Source organism: Coptis chinensis, chromosome 9 (assembly GCF_015680905.1).
Source record: "Coptis chinensis isolate HL-2020 chromosome 9, ASM1568090v1, whole genome shotgun sequence".
NCBI lineage: Eukaryota > Viridiplantae > Streptophyta > Magnoliopsida > Ranunculales > Ranunculaceae > Coptis > Coptis chinensis.
The window spans coordinates 61,098,862-61,116,458 of record NC_141464.1 but is presented as its reverse complement, the minus strand read 5'-3'; the positions used below and the strand labels follow the sequence as shown (position 1 = coordinate 61,116,458).

The 17,597-nt window shown below is 35.6% G+C and overlaps 2 protein-coding genes and 1 long non-coding RNA gene across 7 annotated transcripts; all 3 read right to left on the bottom strand.

Moving 5' to 3' along the window:
* Positions 1–992: 992 nt before the first annotated feature.
* On the bottom strand, positions 993–3,038 carry LOC147477143 (serine/threonine-protein kinase EDR1-like). The gene is made up of 4 exons (XM_086585927.1): positions 2,804–3,038; positions 2,489–2,529; positions 1,222–1,298; positions 993–1,086 (listed from the first exon to the last, which is right to left on the bottom strand). The coding sequence occupies exons 1-4, from the start codon at positions 2,928–2,930 to the stop codon at positions 993–995; spliced, it is 339 nt and encodes a 112-aa protein (XP_086442053.1). The 5' UTR covers positions 2,931–3,038.
* Positions 3,039–7,099: 4,061 nt separating this feature from the next.
* On the bottom strand, positions 7,100–11,585 carry LOC147477142 (uncharacterized). 3 transcript variants are annotated; one of them, XM_086584811.1, is made up of 6 exons: positions 11,296–11,585; positions 11,019–11,066; positions 10,726–10,904; positions 9,946–9,992; positions 8,696–8,811; positions 7,100–7,466 (listed from the first exon to the last, which is right to left on the bottom strand). In XM_086584811.1, the coding sequence occupies exons 1-5, from the start codon at positions 11,357–11,359 to the stop codon at positions 8,793–8,795; spliced, it is 357 nt and encodes a 118-aa protein (XP_086440937.1). In that variant the 5' UTR covers positions 11,360–11,585; the 3' UTR covers positions 7,100–7,466; positions 8,696–8,792. The 3 variants fall into 3 exon arrangements, 2 of the variants coding, with proteins under 2 accessions (XP_086440937.1, XP_086440936.1); XR_015209372.1 differs by lacking the exons at positions 9,946–9,992; positions 10,726–10,904; positions 11,019–11,066; positions 11,296–11,585 and adding exons at positions 9,074–9,403; positions 9,518–9,632; positions 9,693–9,812 and having other exon boundaries at positions 8,696–8,977; XM_086584810.1 differs by lacking the exons at positions 9,946–9,992; positions 10,726–10,904; positions 11,019–11,066; positions 11,296–11,585 and adding exons at positions 9,074–9,403; positions 9,518–9,613; positions 9,693–9,823 and having other exon boundaries at positions 8,696–8,977.
* Positions 11,586–12,030: 445 nt separating this feature from the next.
* LOC147477141 (uncharacterized) lies at positions 12,031–17,317 on the bottom strand. Of its 3 annotated transcripts, none has more exons than XR_015209375.1 (3): positions 17,000–17,317; positions 15,955–16,140; positions 12,031–12,117 (listed from the first exon to the last, which is right to left on the bottom strand). It is a non-coding gene; the product is annotated as an uncharacterized LOC147477141 (long non-coding RNA). The 3 variants fall into 3 exon arrangements; XR_015209374.1 differs by lacking the exon at positions 12,031–12,117 and adding an exon at positions 12,832–13,430; XR_015209373.1 differs by lacking the exon at positions 12,031–12,117 and adding an exon at positions 14,526–14,667.
* Positions 17,318–17,597: the final 280 nt, after the last annotated feature.

Below are 17,597 nucleotides of genomic sequence, written 5' to 3'. Positions count from 1 at the left end.
TAAGTATATGAAAAAAAATGGGCGGAAAAAAAAGATTAATGTATATGGTCCTCAAAGTCTTTGTGACACATTTGAAATACGTGATCTGCATGCGGATGACAAATAGATCATGTTGACAGGTATTTGTATTTGAATATAATATTGGTGTCTACATTTAATTTTTATGAAATTATGTTAGCATACTCGGTTCATTAGCTTCTGAAACTGGCACACTAAAAGAATATAGAAGCCATTAAATATTGTTATAGCATATATCTACCCGGACATACAAAAAAATTTACATAGTGGCGACAGATATATTCTTAGAAAAAATGTTACGTAAAATGTTACATGGTTTTAGAGGTGGAACTTAGAAGTGTGGAACACAATTAGGTAATATTGTGTAAGCTCATAAAAAAAAAATGCAATTGTCCATCATAGGTTCTAAGTTGAATTGAAGTCCCTACGGCATGGTAAACATAGTCACAAAGAATAATTGTTTCCTCTAAATTTGACGAAGAAAGATAATAATTGCCCCCTCCATTCCATAGACATAAATAATAATAATAATAATAATAATAATTAATAAAAGCTTCTACTAAATTAGCAATCTGTAAGGGGTGGACTTTCCTTAACTACAACAGACACCTTAAAGGGTCTTGACCATAATAATTAAAATACAAAAGACTTTAATACTAATCATTAATGTTTTTCTAATGTTCACAATTTGATAGTATTACAAAAAAAAAATCCCCATTTTCTAAATATACATGCTGAAATGTCAATATGCAAGGTACATCCTTGAATGACACCCAAATCTTATAGATCAACTTTAGATACGGGAATGAGACCCAAATCTAAATATACATACTGAAATGGCAGTAAAAGAATGACGTACCAAGCATTTTGCTAACAAATATGCTTTCTTTCAACAGTAAAAACTCAGGTAAGTAGGTAACATCAACAGCTTCTTAGCGAGCTCAACTAACTACAAAGAGCACGTAGCTTAGTGGCTAATTGTATATCGGAAGAAACTCAGTGACGATAGAGAGGTTAGGAGGACGGGTTACAGCTCCTACAAAAAGGACAACATTCGGATGGCGCAATCTGCGCATTATGCAAACCTGGCAATTAAGAACACCAGACTACTTTAGAATGTTGTAAATTGGAAAGACAGGTACATATGGTCATGAATAGAAATTATGCTTTAAAGAATATATTGAGAGTCAACTTATCACTTACTTCACTTTTGAACTCGTCCATCGCAAAAGCGCATCCCCATAAAAGTCCTGATCTAAGAACTTTTTCACAGCCACTTCCTAAGGTTCAACACCAAACAACAAAGAAAAAAAAACACAAATGAACAAATTAGTACTATTTAAGACTGTACAAAATACTAATACATAGAAAGGAATTCTAGATCCAAGAAAAACTATAAGCCCATTATTGTTTTTTTCTTTTTCTTTGTTCTTTTCGACTCATCTCACCAAGACATCTTAGTCATAACTCATAACACTAAACAGCAGAAGATGAGGAAAAGTTGTGACCAAGGAACTAATTTCGGTTTCTATCAAAGTTTCTAGGAATGCTGAAAAAAAGTCGTCTAGGTTTTCGGAAAAAGAAAAACATTCTAAATAGTATGATTAATATATAAATTTTCAGGACACTAAAACTTTCTTTGCCTGCCAAAAATGAAATTTTCATGAAATTTTCAAGAGTTATCTGAAATTTAATTCCATGGCCATGACATAAACAACATAATCTTCTTTCATCCCAAGGATAATATGGTGCAACAGTAATTACAAAATAATGAGTGGCCTTAAATGATGAGGGATGATTAATCTCTCTTACACTTGTAAAAATAAAATGGGCACTTGAGTCAACATAACCAAAAGCAAGATATAATGACCTACACAACAAAACCATAGATAATAGGCAATCCTTGTATGTAGCTCCTAAATAACCAAATACTACATCATCTCCTGTTATTCTCCCTCAACAACTATTGTGGTTATCATAATAAACGACAGATACAACTGCCGTTGTAGCACATAAAAGTAAAGAGATAGCACAACTCTATTAGGGTGTTTAACTTTTATCGGGCTAGGAAACAGAACCTTAATGCTATAAACTGAGACTTCAACATTAAGCAATTGAATATTAAACTCTTCCCAGGTGGGGATATAGGGATAACAATGTCCAAGGCAGGATGATAAAATTATGATAGGGCTATGAAGTGCTGATCTAGTTAGGCTGTCTTCATCAACATGCAGATTCTTGGGCACCCAGTCTCAAGTATGCACCATATTATAATGATATTTGACTAATGCAATTTTCATTTGAACGATAAAATAGGGAAATATAAATGTTCACAGGGGTGCTTATTGCATTCTTATTAAACCTAAAAAATAGATGATTGTTATACATATGTCTGTGGTACGTAGACTATGTTTGAGGAGACAGGTGCGGTGTGTTTGTGTATGTGTATGTGTGTGTGAGAGAGACTCACCATGCCATTCCAATCAGCACGGTACACTTCTCCATATGAGCCTATTCAACCAAAAACAGAACTATAGTCAAGCAAGATAATATTAAAAAAATGCATTTCACCATAAGTAACTACTCCAGTCTCTACCAGCCACCCCACCAGGAACCCCAACAATTAAGATGGAGAGAACTTAATATTTGCTAAAAGTGAAAATAGAGAAATTCGATCACTATAATCAATGTAGAGAACTATATTAGATTGACAAAGAATAGCCAGAGGAAAGGAATGCACAACATATACACAAACAACAAATTATAGCGCAGTAGAAGCCATTACCTAGACCAATTCTTTCACCAATATAAAGGTGCTCCCATGGTATTTCCAGTTCAGCTACATCATCAAGCATTGGCTCAGGCCTACTTTGACCAGAATCAAGTGATGAGCTTTTATCTTTGGGATCCATCGCAATGAATCTGCTGTCTGTAAATCTGTCATGACTGAAATCTCTACGATCATGATTACCAATAGCGTTATTGCCAGACTCTTTGGTTTTATCTACAAAATTATTTTGAAATATATATCTCCCCGACTCGCTGCTGATTATTTAGTTAGACTTACCCCCGTTTTCAAAAATATTAGTGATACCCCCCCAATTGCAAGATCCAACGGTTACGAGATGATTTTTTTTTTTTTTTTTTTTCAGATGAAGAAATCTGACCGTTGGATCACTCAAATGGGGGGGGTATCACTAATATTTTTGAAAATGGGGGGTAGCACTAATTGCAACTAGTAATGGGGGGGGGGGGGGTAAGTCTAACTAACCCTATTTTTTATCTGGACGTTGAATTGACATTTGCACCACATCTACTTTGCCATCACCATCAGAGTGCCACCTATCATATTGTTTTGTACTCAATCTTGACAACGAATTACCATAATCAGCGAAGCTCACGTCGCTAGTACATTCTCTGGAAGCACGAGATCTGTCAGACGGCTCAGCAACATTAAGAATATGATAGAGTTTTTCTGATGTGGCTGAGCTTGAAGAAACTACTGATGCGTTATAGTCTCTATCTTCTTGGTTCTTCTTTGGAAATTGTCCGTCCACATATGATAGACGGTAGGTACAGCATGGAGTCATTATTATTTGAATAAAAAACCATGGCATCTTTTATCTTACCCGAACTATACCAACATCGTAAATGGATTGCTGAACAGACTGATGCTCAGAAGCAGCGTACAGCTAAAGAAATTGCCAGAGAGTTTGCTCAGGAACAAGGAGTTTCTTCGACAGAGTGCGTTAATATCTAAGAAAGAGAAAGAGAAGATTGAGGTAATGAAGGGTGTGAGCTTTATGTATGTTCGCCCACCTGGTTACAATGCGGAAAGTTCCCTGCAGAGCTCGAAGATTAGAGAAGAAGAACAGACGGAGTCTGTTATCCTCAACCCTCTACTGATGGCCACATGGCACCTTCATTAATGCCAGCAGAAGAAAAGAAAAAGCTCAGGCCAAAAGATGCTGACCCTCTAAATTAAACTTCTTATCAGAAGAACCAGACGCCCCATCATCTGACACTCAAAAAAGAATGGATTTCAGTTTATAAAGTTCTAAACAACTGAAACAAACAGATAGAAAAATAAATAGGTAATGCAAATAACAACCTGTTCTCGATCTCTTTGACTTGGAATTGGATTTCGCAAGACTAATGTACAAAATCGACTTCTTCTCAAGGTAAAAAACCAGTCCCTGCCCACAGTGACTATCACAATATTAAGAAAATGTTGACACCTATACTAATAATAATAAGCATGTGAAGTTAACATGAGTAATTATTACATTCAATGCCTGCATGTCCGCAACCGCAGATGGTTGATCCAAAAAAACAGCGAAACCATATGGCTATTATTTCTTAAACATCTGCATCCTTGCTATTATTTCCTGTCATCATTATGCAGATGGTTGATCATCAAATGAATGTAACGACTGACCATTTTCTTGCCCACCAAAAGCGAGTAAGGTCTGCTGGAAATTATTACATTGCATCCTAATCTCCGCCACGTAGTTTTGTGACTGCTCTAAAGATTCTTCAGAATCGTACAATTTTCGTTCCATTTCACTGATAGAAATACGAACTGCTTGTGGGTTTGTCGGATACCAAGAATCAAAAATAAAAAATAATAAACCCAAAGATCAACAAAATTCTATTGTTTCTGAGAGAGAAAGAGCAAAAGGAGATAGAAAGATGAACTGGCGTGGGAAGATGAGAGAGAGACGGTACCATAAGAAGAAGAGAAGAAGAAGAGAGACAACTAGTTTCCTTGCATTTAATTTCGGTATAAATGATAATAATTTGGCAATTAATATGAAGGCTAAGTCGCGAACAATTGAATAGTGGCGTGTAGTTGATTTCCGACTTGAATTTACACATACGTTCTTAAGGTACTATGTAATCTTAAGGGTATAGATGGTAGTAAATTTTGAAATAACGAAATAGTCTTTCTTAAAGGCATTGAATAATTTGTTATAATATTTTATCAAGAGTATTTAGTGATAGAAAAAAAGCTGGTCCAATTTAAATGTATATGTTAATTATATATGGTATACTCTACTAATTGAGATATATACATCAATGTGGCCCTCCGTCTGCTTCTACTTGTACAAATTCCTTCAATATATATCTAATTAGTAACAACAAGCAGACCAAACTGTATGCATAACTGTTTTAAGGCCTGATTATTTAACAAATTGCTTGCTATCATAGAATGAATTATGCCTCAATTGGATACGCACTCCTCCATTAATCAAGCTGCAAGCAAGGTTGCTGGTAAATCATCAATGCCTTACATATGCATCATCTAATGTAGCTCAATAGATATACAGTTGATTATCAGGAGCTACGATGGAATCATTTGACACCAGACTTGTAAAACTTGTCTATTTTCTCATACTCCTGACCAACCTCAGTTGGTAATGGTCAGAATCTTCCTATCTTATATACTGGAACTCAGTTGTTAATGCATGGTGCATGAATATCTCATCTTAAACCTCAGTTGGTAATGGTCGAACTTTTAATAGATATTGTTTCTAATGTCCCTCACATCTCTCATAATCTTCTTAATTTCAGTCCACCTACCTATCCGTTTGTTTTAAATATATAGCTTCTTAACCTTTATTCCTACTAATTATTTTTTGTGAAGGATCGACAATATATGGGGTGAAATTATTTTTCAAGGGCAGCGTTTAGAATGACCTTCAATCATTTCATCTTCACTCTCCCACTTTCTTTTTGGCTAAGTAATTAGTGATCAAGAATTGTATTAAAATCAGTATAAGGGGGGATACAATGTCACGAAGTTGCTAATAAGTCCATAAGAATCGACTAGTTTACTCTCAAGTAGGTACCATAGGTGGCCTCCCATTTATATATATGGATGCATGGGGGCTTCGCGTTACAAGAGAAACTCTCAAACTTATTAAGTCTAGAAGCATGCTTAGCTTCCAAGTCAGCTGGAAAGTTGAAGTTAGCTCCCCTCATAGAGTGAGAGATGTGCAGCCTTGCAATTCTCCTTACTAACTTCAAATCTAGCTACCCTTGAGTTTCCAGTGCATTGGTCCCTCCTTGGCTGCTGTGACCACTGCTGCTGCGTCAGACTCAATCCACACGTTATGCCACTCTTCTTCTACAGCAAGCTCCATAACCTCCCCTAAGGCCAAGCTTTCTGCCCAATAGTTTGTGTTGTGGCCCAAGTTTTTGCAGACAACCTTCAGGATACCACCAGTATGATTTCTAATGACAATACCATAGCTGGAAGGGCCTGGATTCCCTCTGGCTGCCCCATCCATATTAATTTTAATTTATTAGGATTCGGTGGCAACCAAATACATTGAGTGGTCTCTGGGGTTCTTCCTAGTCTTTGGCGAGGCATCCCATTCTGTTAATATATAGCTCAGTGTCTTCAGTGCAGCTAGCTAGCTATAGGACTTGGCCATCATATCGATTGTTGGAGAGTAACTTATCTTCACTCTCCCGCTGTTTCTGCTTCATCTTTATAATGTATGTCCAACAATGCTTCTGCTCCAATTGCATATTTTGACAAGGCAGCATGCCAAATTAGAAAATAACAGGACAAAGGATGGAACTAGTGAGTGCAGTTAATTCTTTTTTTTTTTTTTTATCATTATTATTTTGAGAATCAAAGGATCGGATTTGAAAGTTAATTGGTCGAGCCTACAAATTGGGAAACACATGATGTTGATCATGAGGTTTCAGTTATACGTTTGCTATTTAATTCCAAAATCACAATATGTACATGCAACACCAAATCACAAAAATTTCTACTACTTATGGAATACCACAATTAACACTACACCATATCTGTTGAAAAAAGACACTTTTGGATGTCGTTTTTCCAAAAAAAAGACACTTTTGGGTGTCGTAAGGTGACCCGTTTTTTTTGCAGTCTTTTTTTTTCTACAACACTTGACAAGTGTTTTTTTTTTTTTTTTTTATAAAAAAAGGCTGAATCAGGGCAAAAAAATGCCCCTACAGTTCTGTAGCATTAATAGCATCAGTAATAAACAGATACTTGTGCCTTTTGAAGTGTGCAGTAATAGACAAAGCCCAGTCCTCATCCATCATCAAATGGCTAATAGAAACAATTTTATAGCCTACTCAGCGTCTCAGCCTAATAGCAACAGTTAAAGGTTCCCATCAAGAAGTTACTCAGCTCCTAACAAACCATCGCAGCTTCTTTTAGTACTTTTACAACCCACTAACACTACCACTGATTCTCATAACATATTCAAGTTGAGGATATTCCAAACTTTAGCAAGGGTAAACGAGATTCCCAATTTAGCAAAAGCTTTCACACATGCTAGCTTGACAGTTATAGAAGTTTTTGAAGAGGACACCATGTTGATAAGCACCTCCAAAAAGATATATGCAAAATCCACAGACAACTCAGAAAAGCAGCCCGCAGTGAAAATTGATGCTTTTACCTGATAGACATCAAATAGATTAAGAAAAGTTCTTAGTCAATATTGCAAAGTGATCAAGGACTTGTCAAATACTTCTAATAACCATAATGAATTTCAGCTCAACTAAAAGTAGATTACTCTAATGCAGATACCATTGATGAATACAGAAGAGTAGAATCAACAAATTCGAACGAAATAGCGCACCAAGATGTATTTCTCAGTATCATGCATCTTGTAATTTACTTATATTTGATTTGAATATGCAAACTCGGCGTTTTTTACTTTACGACATATTTTATTCTATTGTTTCGTGTTAACGTCTGCTACTCTAAAAGCCATAAATCTCTTGCATGAGATAGTAACAATACCTCCAAAACATGGCACGATCCTAAACTTGACAAGACCATGTGGCGTATTTCAGCACTATCTTTTGCAAAATCAAACCAACAACCAAGGAAGCATAAAGTAATTGCTCTGGATTCAACATCCCCTCTGTCGAAAACTATCTTCACTCTTTTAAGAAGTTGTTCATAATTTGCAATCCTCTCCTTAGCCAGAAGACCTACATATTTCTTACGTTGCCTTGTCTCTAAAAGAAAAGGTTTTAGGATACATAGCCGGGTATGTTTGTCTCGGACTTAAATGCATCTGCAAGACGAAGAAGAATCTCGGCAAGATTTGCAAAAAACTGTCCTCCCCGGAACGAGACCATAAATGTTCGATATTCTCATAACACTACCACTGATTCTCAGATAAATATCCAAACTTTATCAAACCCCAAGTCTTAAAACTAAAAAATCTCACTGCCCAAACTCTAATTTCTTGAAAAAACTAAGTTCCCACAACCGGTAATCGTTTAGTACCAAATGTGAGGTATTTGTTAGTAGAATTGAGCTTAGAAAGTATGGTTTTTTGATGAGAAAGAAACCAGCATTACATAAATGAAGTCAATTGGAGTGGAAATTGAGCTGATTATATTCATACCATAAAAACCTTCCGTACCATAAAAAATGTATGCTATTATATTCAGCTTAAAAAAAAAAACAAGCTAAACTAGAAGCAGTATATAGACTTGGCCATAACTAGTCATTCTAAGCAAGTATATATACTTGGCTGAAAATCACACTTATCCTAAAATCAGCACTTTTCTAAAGACAAGTCATACTCACACACAAGAAATAAAGCCAAGTCATACACACACAAACACAAGAAGTAAAGAAATGATAACACAGACAGATAGAATACCGTACCTAAAGAAAACGAGTAAAATCCTTCGGCCATTTGACTGCTGTAGGAAGGTGTAGCTCCCCGAATGTTCTTTTGGATCCAAATAAGCGCTCAGTGCGGTCAATGACAAGGCATACACGGACGTTGTAAATGTCCATTGGGATATCCAGAGTTGCATCAAGAATGATATTTGCCCTTGTTGCCCTTCCCTTGGCAACAACTTCTCGATGCATGTTAATCAATTCACATAATTCCATCCCTCTAGAAGAATCACCATGTGATTGTAAGCGTGTTGGATCCCTCGCCTACAAGCAATAAGTTAACAAAGACAAAACCACGATTTAGTTATCTCATAAATTAGCTTAAGCCCCTAGGCACAATGTCTCACATTCAAATCATACATTTGACGTCGCTGATAAATCTGCAACGATCCTTCTATGTGATTGCTGACCTGCCACTTCTTCTCTTGCCTCTAGCAAGATCTTGGTGAGGGTGACCATTTGTCGCTCCAAACTTCCAAACCGCTCTTCGAGCATTTAGTGTTGTTGCTTTTGTTGGCAAAGCTGCTCTTTAGCAGGAGCTGATGATGCAAGGGCTGTCTTTGATATGCCAACACTCATACCCAGCACTTGACCAAATTTATCAGGGCCACACACTTGAGCAACTTGATCATGGTCTAGGTCCAAGTTTACGCTAGCAGGGTCATCCTCAATTATAGCCTTGATTCTTTCCTATCATGACAACATATTAGACATTTAATAAATTTCAGAAGCAGTATATAAAAGAGAACAGAAAATAGGCGGTGGTCAGATTCATCATTCATGAAAATAGGTAGTCAAACTCACCATCCTTTCTGGCGCAAGAAAAGAGCCATCCTTGTGAGTATGGATAGCCATATATGAATCCGTTCTAGTCACTTTAACATTCGAATTTTTCGATTTCTACAAAACATTACCAACTCTGTTAGAAGTAAATATGGTGTTACAAATAAAATTAACAATTGAAAAGGTAGATTAGTACCATATCATGGACTGTCCTTGCTGCTCCCCTTCTACCTGATGTATGTAAAGCCTTCACAGCTTCTCTAGCCACCTTGCCCTTTGTCCGCATGAGTTTTCTCAAAGGTTTAGATTCATTATCCATTTAATTTTTCCCATTCTTCCAATTTCACTCTGTTGGGCGGTTCCTTTTCCTCCTATCGGCGTCATTGTCATACTTGTCATAGTACTTCACGCGGAGACGATGCTTAAACTCCCTAAAGCTTTTGGCGACCTTCTTCAGATTTATCTTTTTGTATGCATCATCCACATTGTATTCTTTCTGTATAAGAATCTAATATTAATAAAAGACAATCCACAATACATAATACTGAATAGAATATTTCATAATTGATAAAATGAGAATTTATATCAATTGCATTAGATCAGGTCTGCAACCAATTCAAATGAATGCTCAAACATAACCTAATATGGATATTTTAATCTCTTAAAGAGTTATTAAGTGTTAGTTCATTATAAAATATGACTAACAATGAATATGGACGAGAGACCAGAGGCAGAGTTAGTACACAATCGCACCTGACCTTAAATATTCAGTGGAATGTGGATATTTAGTGGAATATGGATCATACATGGTGTACAAATATTTTGGGTAACAGTGGGTCTTAAATAGACATCGATACTACACCTAAAAGGCTAAAATGATACATACAGAGTATGCAATTGCACAAGAAACCAGTGAACTTCGTGCCAAAAATCATGGAAAATGGCTTCTAGGTGTCTTGCGTAGTTTGCATAACTGCATAAGCTACTCAAAGTTTTAGGCTCTTTAAAAAGCAGGCGCAGTGTGCAATATGAATTGCTAAAAACCCAAAAAAACTCAGCATCAAACTTGCACACTTGGGTTGTCAACAGTTCAACACAATTGTACTTACGTTCATACATCAGTAATTGTATCCAACACTACACTAGATATCCAGGGTCTTTCAAGCCATGCATGACTCATACTAAAAAAAGAGAGAAAGAACCATAATGGATAAGAGCATAAGACTAACCACGACGCTGCTCCAGATTATGTTTTTTGTTGGACTAGGCACATTTTTGAAACTCTCATAAGAGATAGGACAATGTGTCTTTGTTGTCCCACCAAGCAAACTAGAAAATCCTTCTGAACCGTCTCCAACAGGCTGTCCGTCAGAGTCAAATTCAACTTTCTTCTTTCCCTTGGAAGAGACTATAAAATAAAAATAAATAATAAAATTACTGAAAAGGCAAAAATATGTCACATGGGAATATATAAAAGAATAACTATCAACAAATAAAATTACTGAACAAATACTATATGTACCACAAGAACCTCCACCTCCAGAAACTTGGGAATCACTAGATGATGATCCTGGAATCAAGAAAAGTTATGATATCAGGTACAAGTGCAATACATTTAATAGATTATAATGTTTTTCTTATTTGTGTTGCAAGGAAATCCCTACGCCCAAGATGCTAAAAAAAAAACGGGATACTAAGGAAGGCCTCGAGTCTGCAAGTATAAAAGGACTAGAGAACTTAGTAGTGAGTAAATAGAGTGCCTATAATTGCCAACCCTTCATTAGATTTAAACTTTGTACCTGAATCAGAAATATGTATGCCACCGTTGAGATCTCTAGCCATCACAGCCTCACGTGATAACATTGTCTTCCTAGCCCTCTTTTTCACTTACTTTGAGCTCTTAATAGGATAAAAGATAGACTGTTAGGCAGAAACCATTAACAAACTAAAATTTTACGTATGTAAAAGAAAGTGCCTCTGTGCTCTCCTGTCTCAACATATCCGATCCTATGGATTTCAACAAATACACACTTAGCAGAAACCCCCAACACAGCTGGAAGAAAAGCACTATACTTGACCTGCAAATAATGCTATACATGCAATCAGATTTAAGTATATCATCCATAACATACATGCAATCAGATTTAAGTATATCATCCATAACATACATGCAATCAAATTTAACTAAGAAGAACTTTATTAGTTAAGCCACACCCGACTTACCAGAACTCGTCAAGAATTATACATACACAAGCAGTATGTATTACTTATAAACACCTATAATATGAGTACAAATTTCCATTGTCTACATACTCATAAACAAGCATCCTAAGAGAGAATCAAACAAGTACATCAAATAATGCCCTTTCTCGTTGCAGTTGAAGCCAATCTAACATTGCGACTAGCTCTTTGAGCACAGATGCATCAAAAAACAAAAAGAAACAGCTACTCTACCTAGCACACTACCAAGATCTGAAAATGTGAGACTGCAATGACATTGAGTGAGAATAATGTACCTATGAGCTCCTTCAAAGACAAGAGCCAAGTAACCTCACTAGATTCTTATGCGAACACGCCCAATTGCTTCAACTTCAACCTTAAACTCTCTCTCAGCTTGTCCCCTTGATCAAAACAAAACCCCAATCATTTGAATTATAAGTTCATGCTAAAACTCCAATAAATCCAATGCCAATATATCCATTCCCAATACCAACTTGGGTTTTCTTCAAAATTACACTACTGACTCAAATTCTTATCAAATTACAAACACCAAATATAAATGCATATAATTCAAGCGAAATTACATTTATTTAGCAAATTCTTCACAAAGAACTATACTATTATCGGCAAAACACCGCGATAAACAATACCATATCTCAATATGGTACATACACATAGTCAAGAATTATACATACACAAGCAGTGCCGAACATACGAACATAAAACAATATTAACACCTAATACACTGCCAATACAAAAGCATACAAAGGCCCCAGATACGCAATCCAAAACTTAGAATGCAAATTGTAGCGTATGGAACAAATATAAAGTAACAGACGCTTCAATAACACTGCCAAATGCTGCCTCAGACAAGCTGATATAAAAAACCAAATCAGCATGCGACAAATCAAGTCACTAAGATTTCAGACATAAGAAGTACATATCTGGAATTAGCAAATGCACATAAATATTTAGGTGAAAGTGTATTGTGAGTAGTTGGGTTTCTCATGGAAAACAAACAATAGAAATATAAAAACAATTACCCATTCAATAAATAAATAGTAAAAAAGAACCATTACAGCGGGTCCATGAACGGGATTAGTAGACCAAGTACCTTAGTGAACATCAATAATTTATCTTCTAACACTAATGAACTCAAAAGTGTCTCGTTACAATCTTGACTCAAAAACTAAAGGGTTTTCATACGCATCCATGTCTCTAGTCATTCTCTTTGGAGCATTAACACGACATTCCAACCACTCCTCGTTAGGTCTTTGCAATAAAAAACCTGTGATGATTGTGAGGCAAGAATAAAAGGCTCATCTACAATCTTCGAACTTCCTTTAAACTTGCTCAAATCCACGAATGTTAAATTAATATCCAGATCAGTGTAACATCCATTCACTTTATCTTCCACACGAACCCAATCACAACAAAAAACAGTTATAGTGAAATCAAAGTAGTCGAGTTCGAGAATTTGTCTAATGATCCCATAATAAGTAGTATCATCAGACACGAGCTTCTTATCCTTTGCACTTGCACGAAAGTTAGTCATCGCATTCATTTTAATTCTAGAATTCTGAGTTGTCTTGTTAGTGTCCCATTTAGCAGTAGAAAACACATATCCATTGGCTTGGTATGTGTTATACGAAATCGTTTAGAAGTTGGGACCATCAGCAAGTCTCTTGATGGGAGAAACCTCTTCATTTTGTAGCTGTCAAAAAATCCACAAAAGCTAATATTATTCTGCAAGAACTACATGATCCTACGTGTTACTCTAAGTGATTACTAAGGTACTGAAACTATACTTGTTCCCTTAACCAAGGAATAAAACTCATTGGTGTTTCGGTGTTGCCTTTTCTCTTACGACCACTCGGTTTAAATCTTTGCAAGTATATTTGGTATTTCCTACAATGAAATGACATAAAAACTGATTGATTCAAAGGGTAAGAAGTAAATGCGATAACGTACAAGTATTGAAGCCAAAGCCTTACCTATACAATCTTTGTAACCTAGGTATTAATAGGAAGTATCTCAAGACTTTTGCTGGTACGGGTTTAGCCTTTTTCTTGTCTGTAAGAGCAACAGCTTCAACATTCTTCCATCTGCTCACACCACATTTAGGACACTCTTGAAGAGCTTCAAGTGTTTTCCAATACAAAATGCAATTATTGGGACATGCATCGATTGTTTCATAGTCCATACCTAAAGATTTAATCAGCCCTTTAGCCTCATATACAGACAGAGGCAATGTATTATCTTCAGGAAGAATATCTCTTAGCGTATCCAATAATTCTGTGAAGCTATTATCGGACCACTGATGTTTTGTCTTGAGGTTCATCAACTCAAGTATTCGATAACTTAGTCTTTTTCTTGTCTGCATGAGGAATATATTGGTCTCTTCACATCCTCCCACAAATTATTGAACTTCATCTCATTTTTAAAATTAACTGGATTTTGGTTACATTGTTCATTATGGCAATCGACATCCACATTTTCATCCGAACTAATCTCATTCGAACTTATCTCATCCGCATTGAAATCTTCATCCGAACTAATATTATCTACGCATTCATCCAAATCATCAAGTTGGACAGTCCTAAGTTCTTCATTCACAAAGTTAATTTCTTGAGGATGGGTATCTTCGGGAGAGTTATGAGAGGATGAACCAAAAGGTTCAAAATTCCCAACATTGTTTACAAATGACTCCCTATGAAAATACCATGTAGTGTAAGACTCATCAAATCCATAACGAACCAAATGAACAAAAATGGTTTTTGGATTAACCATTCCACGAACATTGCAACACTTGGCACACGGACAAGAAGACCAAGTTCCTTTTCCTAAACTATCCCTCATGAATTCAAGGAATGATTCGATTCCATCTAGATATGCATCACTCCCCACTAATTCCTTCATCCACTCTCTGTTTGGACGTGACAAACTCATCCCTACTTAATGCAATATGTAGATAAGTACATAGTATTTCACAACATTATGAACAATCAATAACTAAAAACAAAATAATAAGTCTTCATTATCCATTTAAACTCACAAAAACTCATGAAATTTTCGCATGCTCATTCAAAAATCCTCAGTTAAGTGCATGGAAACTAATAAAACATGTCAAAACATCAAAATAAAGTAAACCCAAGTCGGCTAAACAAAGATATGCCATTACCTATTATGAAAAATACACGACAAACAAAATAGTTACACTAACAATTTTTCAACATCTACTTAACTTTACTTTTACGGTAAGGTAGAACCGACATTATCGACAAGTTATCATTTTCCTTTTCTTCACAAATTGTATCTATTCCAGACAGAGTGAGTACTAGAGAACATAACTTAGACAACTGACCTAGAAAAACACGACTCAAACCCGTCAAGTCTCGTGTCATTGAGACGTGATTATGGTGGAAATCTTTGCTGGTAAAGGATAAGGATTTTCATTCGTTTTTCATTAACCCGATCAATTTTCATTCGTTTTCCAGCAAAGATATCTAATGGCCTCTTCATTAGGAAAGAAGACTAAGCTACATAAATAGTAATTACTGAAAATTCTCCTAGCTGTCACAAATGAGGAAATGGTGCTCCATGGATTACTAATTTGTGACAAATCAAGCGCCCTTTTTATAATTACCTTAGTCCATGTCCTATCAGAGCTAAGAATGCCTAAATAATGAAAGCTCTTTAATAACTTCGCCACTCCGCTAATATCACATTTCATTCTCATATGCAAATTGTTGAACTTCAGGTACTTTACATTGTGAGTTTTACATGGATCCTGGTTGAAGAGTTCCATTTCTAGTTCGCCAAATCTTTGGCGGAAAAACGAAAAAACAAATCCAAGTTGTTCATGACCTCCTAAGATCCAAGTTGTACGTGAATTAGTTCAATATGCAAGATTTACATATTTAACCAGGAACAGTAAAAAAACCAATTTTACGCAGCAATTTTCAGCCAATTAAAGAAGCTATGTAGGCGCGCCGACTGGCCAGATCATACATAAGAACAATACAAATAAGAACATAAATCAGTTGTTCATTTCGTCGAACATCATTGAAATCAATGACACCAATAATGGCTTCAAGAATTAGTATATCATGCCATATGGTACCATACTTATTCCATGTAATGAAAGTTATAGTAGAATATATATATATATATATATATATATATATATATATATATATATATATATATATATATATATATATATATAAGTAAAATACCTCAGTCAATGTCTTGTCAAAGGCAAGAGTTTCTAGATTAGGGAAGCTCTCTAACAACTTAGCCGCTGCACCAATATCGCCTTTTGTTTTCTTACCCCATTTGCTCAACTTCAGGTACTTTACATTGTCAAAATTAATTTCATTCTGATTCCAAATGTCCAGTACAATCTCTGGCCAAAATTTTTGCTGGGAAAAAAAACAATCAAAATGAACACTATTTGTTCTGAGAATGCAAAAAAAATAAAGTACTTTATACAGTATGAAATAAAATGAAATTTGGTAAACCTACATTAATGGTTGTAGATTACAACCTGTTTTTAGTAAATATGATATATAAAAAAGGCTTTGACCTCGTAAAGTTGCAAGTTTAGTAATTACTACATGGATTCTGGAGTAACCGGACAAGATCCGAAACATTCTCAAAGATCGCAATTCACGATCGCCGCGAAAGTGACACAAGCTTCCTTCCCATCGTTCTGTCGCATGGATGTGGGGCCAAACCTATCACAATCGACCCCCTTTTCTAATATCGAATTCTTGGAAAAAAACTGAGAAAAACCAGATGTGCGCAACTGCTTCACTGGCTTCTCTCTTGTATGTAACACATTTTTATCATGAATTCATATTTCCAGATCCACCTGATATATTGTATATATTTTGCCACCTACGCTTCCAACCATCAAGTCCTTCCGTTCTATTTGAACTACCAACAACAATTGATGCTGCCTTTGACTTTTCATAATTGTCAATCTTTAGCTCTTTCACCAAATCACTTGTACAAACCTTTATAGTGTTCTCTGGACAAATGCTTGTCGATATTTCCATAATGTCACAATTCTCCAGCCCCGTTAAACAGAATATGAATCACTAATTAAAGCACTAATTTCTAACCTGATTACAATACTACTCTGTTTAACTAATTTCGAATCTGATTACATGTTTAAAGATTATATGAATTAATCTTTAAAAAACGTTAAAATCTAAACGAAATCGCTTAGATCTGATAAAGAGATTGTAGATTTGATAAAGAAATAATTGAAATTACCTGAAGAGATTGTAGATTTGCTGAAGATAGTGATTTGAGGATCGATCAAATATTATGAAGATTTTGAGAGTGGTTTTTGAGAGTGATTTTGAGAGTGATTTTTCTTATTTTGAGAGTGATTTTGATTATTTTGAGAGTGAAAAATAGGTTAGAGAGAACGAAACAAGTTTTTTCTTATTTTGGTGAGAGAGAACGAAACAGTTTATTTTCTATGGGTTGTGATAATGTGATCCGACGCTTAGGGGAGTTCAACGACACGTGGTGGGCGTACTCACAAAAAGACAAAACAAAAGTGTCGGTAGCTTTGTCTTTTTTTTTAAAAATATCTGGTGTAGTGTAAGTCGCAATCAGTTCAAACAATGTGCTGGAAACTTATTACTAATTATATAAAATATGAGCTCAGGTATACCACTAGTAGATCATCGGGCAAAAAAAAAAGACCTTGTACTCCTAGTAGAGTAGTACACATCCTTAGAGCATCTTTAGGAGAGCAACTAAAAAAACACAAATTTTGAACAAAAAAAACACCAAGCAACTTTAGGAGTAATATCAAAAAAACACCAAGCAACTATGTGGTTTTGCTAAAACCGCGCCATAT

Coding starts and splice junctions, on each gene's coding strand:
- LOC147477143 (XM_086585927.1), bottom strand. CDS start 2,930: ATGGATCCCAAAGATAAAAGCTCATCACTTGATTCTGGTCAAAGTAGG. Junction 2,530..2,803: donor TGGTGAAAGAATTGGTCTAG/GTAATGGCTTCT, acceptor TTGGTTGAATAG/GCTCATATGGAGAAGTGTAC. Junction 1,087..1,221: donor TGGACGAGTTCAAAAGTGAA/GTAAGTGATAAG, acceptor CATAATGCGCAG/ATTGCGCCATCCGAATGTTG.
- LOC147477142 (XM_086584810.1), bottom strand. CDS start 9,815: ATGGATAATGAATCTAAACCTTTGAGAAAACTCATGCGGACAAAGGGC. Junction 9,614..9,692: donor CAAGGACAGTCCATGATATG/GTACTAATCTAC, acceptor AATGTTTTGTAG/AAATCGAAAAATTCGAATGT. Junction 9,404..9,517: donor TTCTTGCGCCAGAAAGGATG/GTGAGTTTGACT, acceptor TTGTCATGATAG/GAAAGAATCAAGGCTATAAT.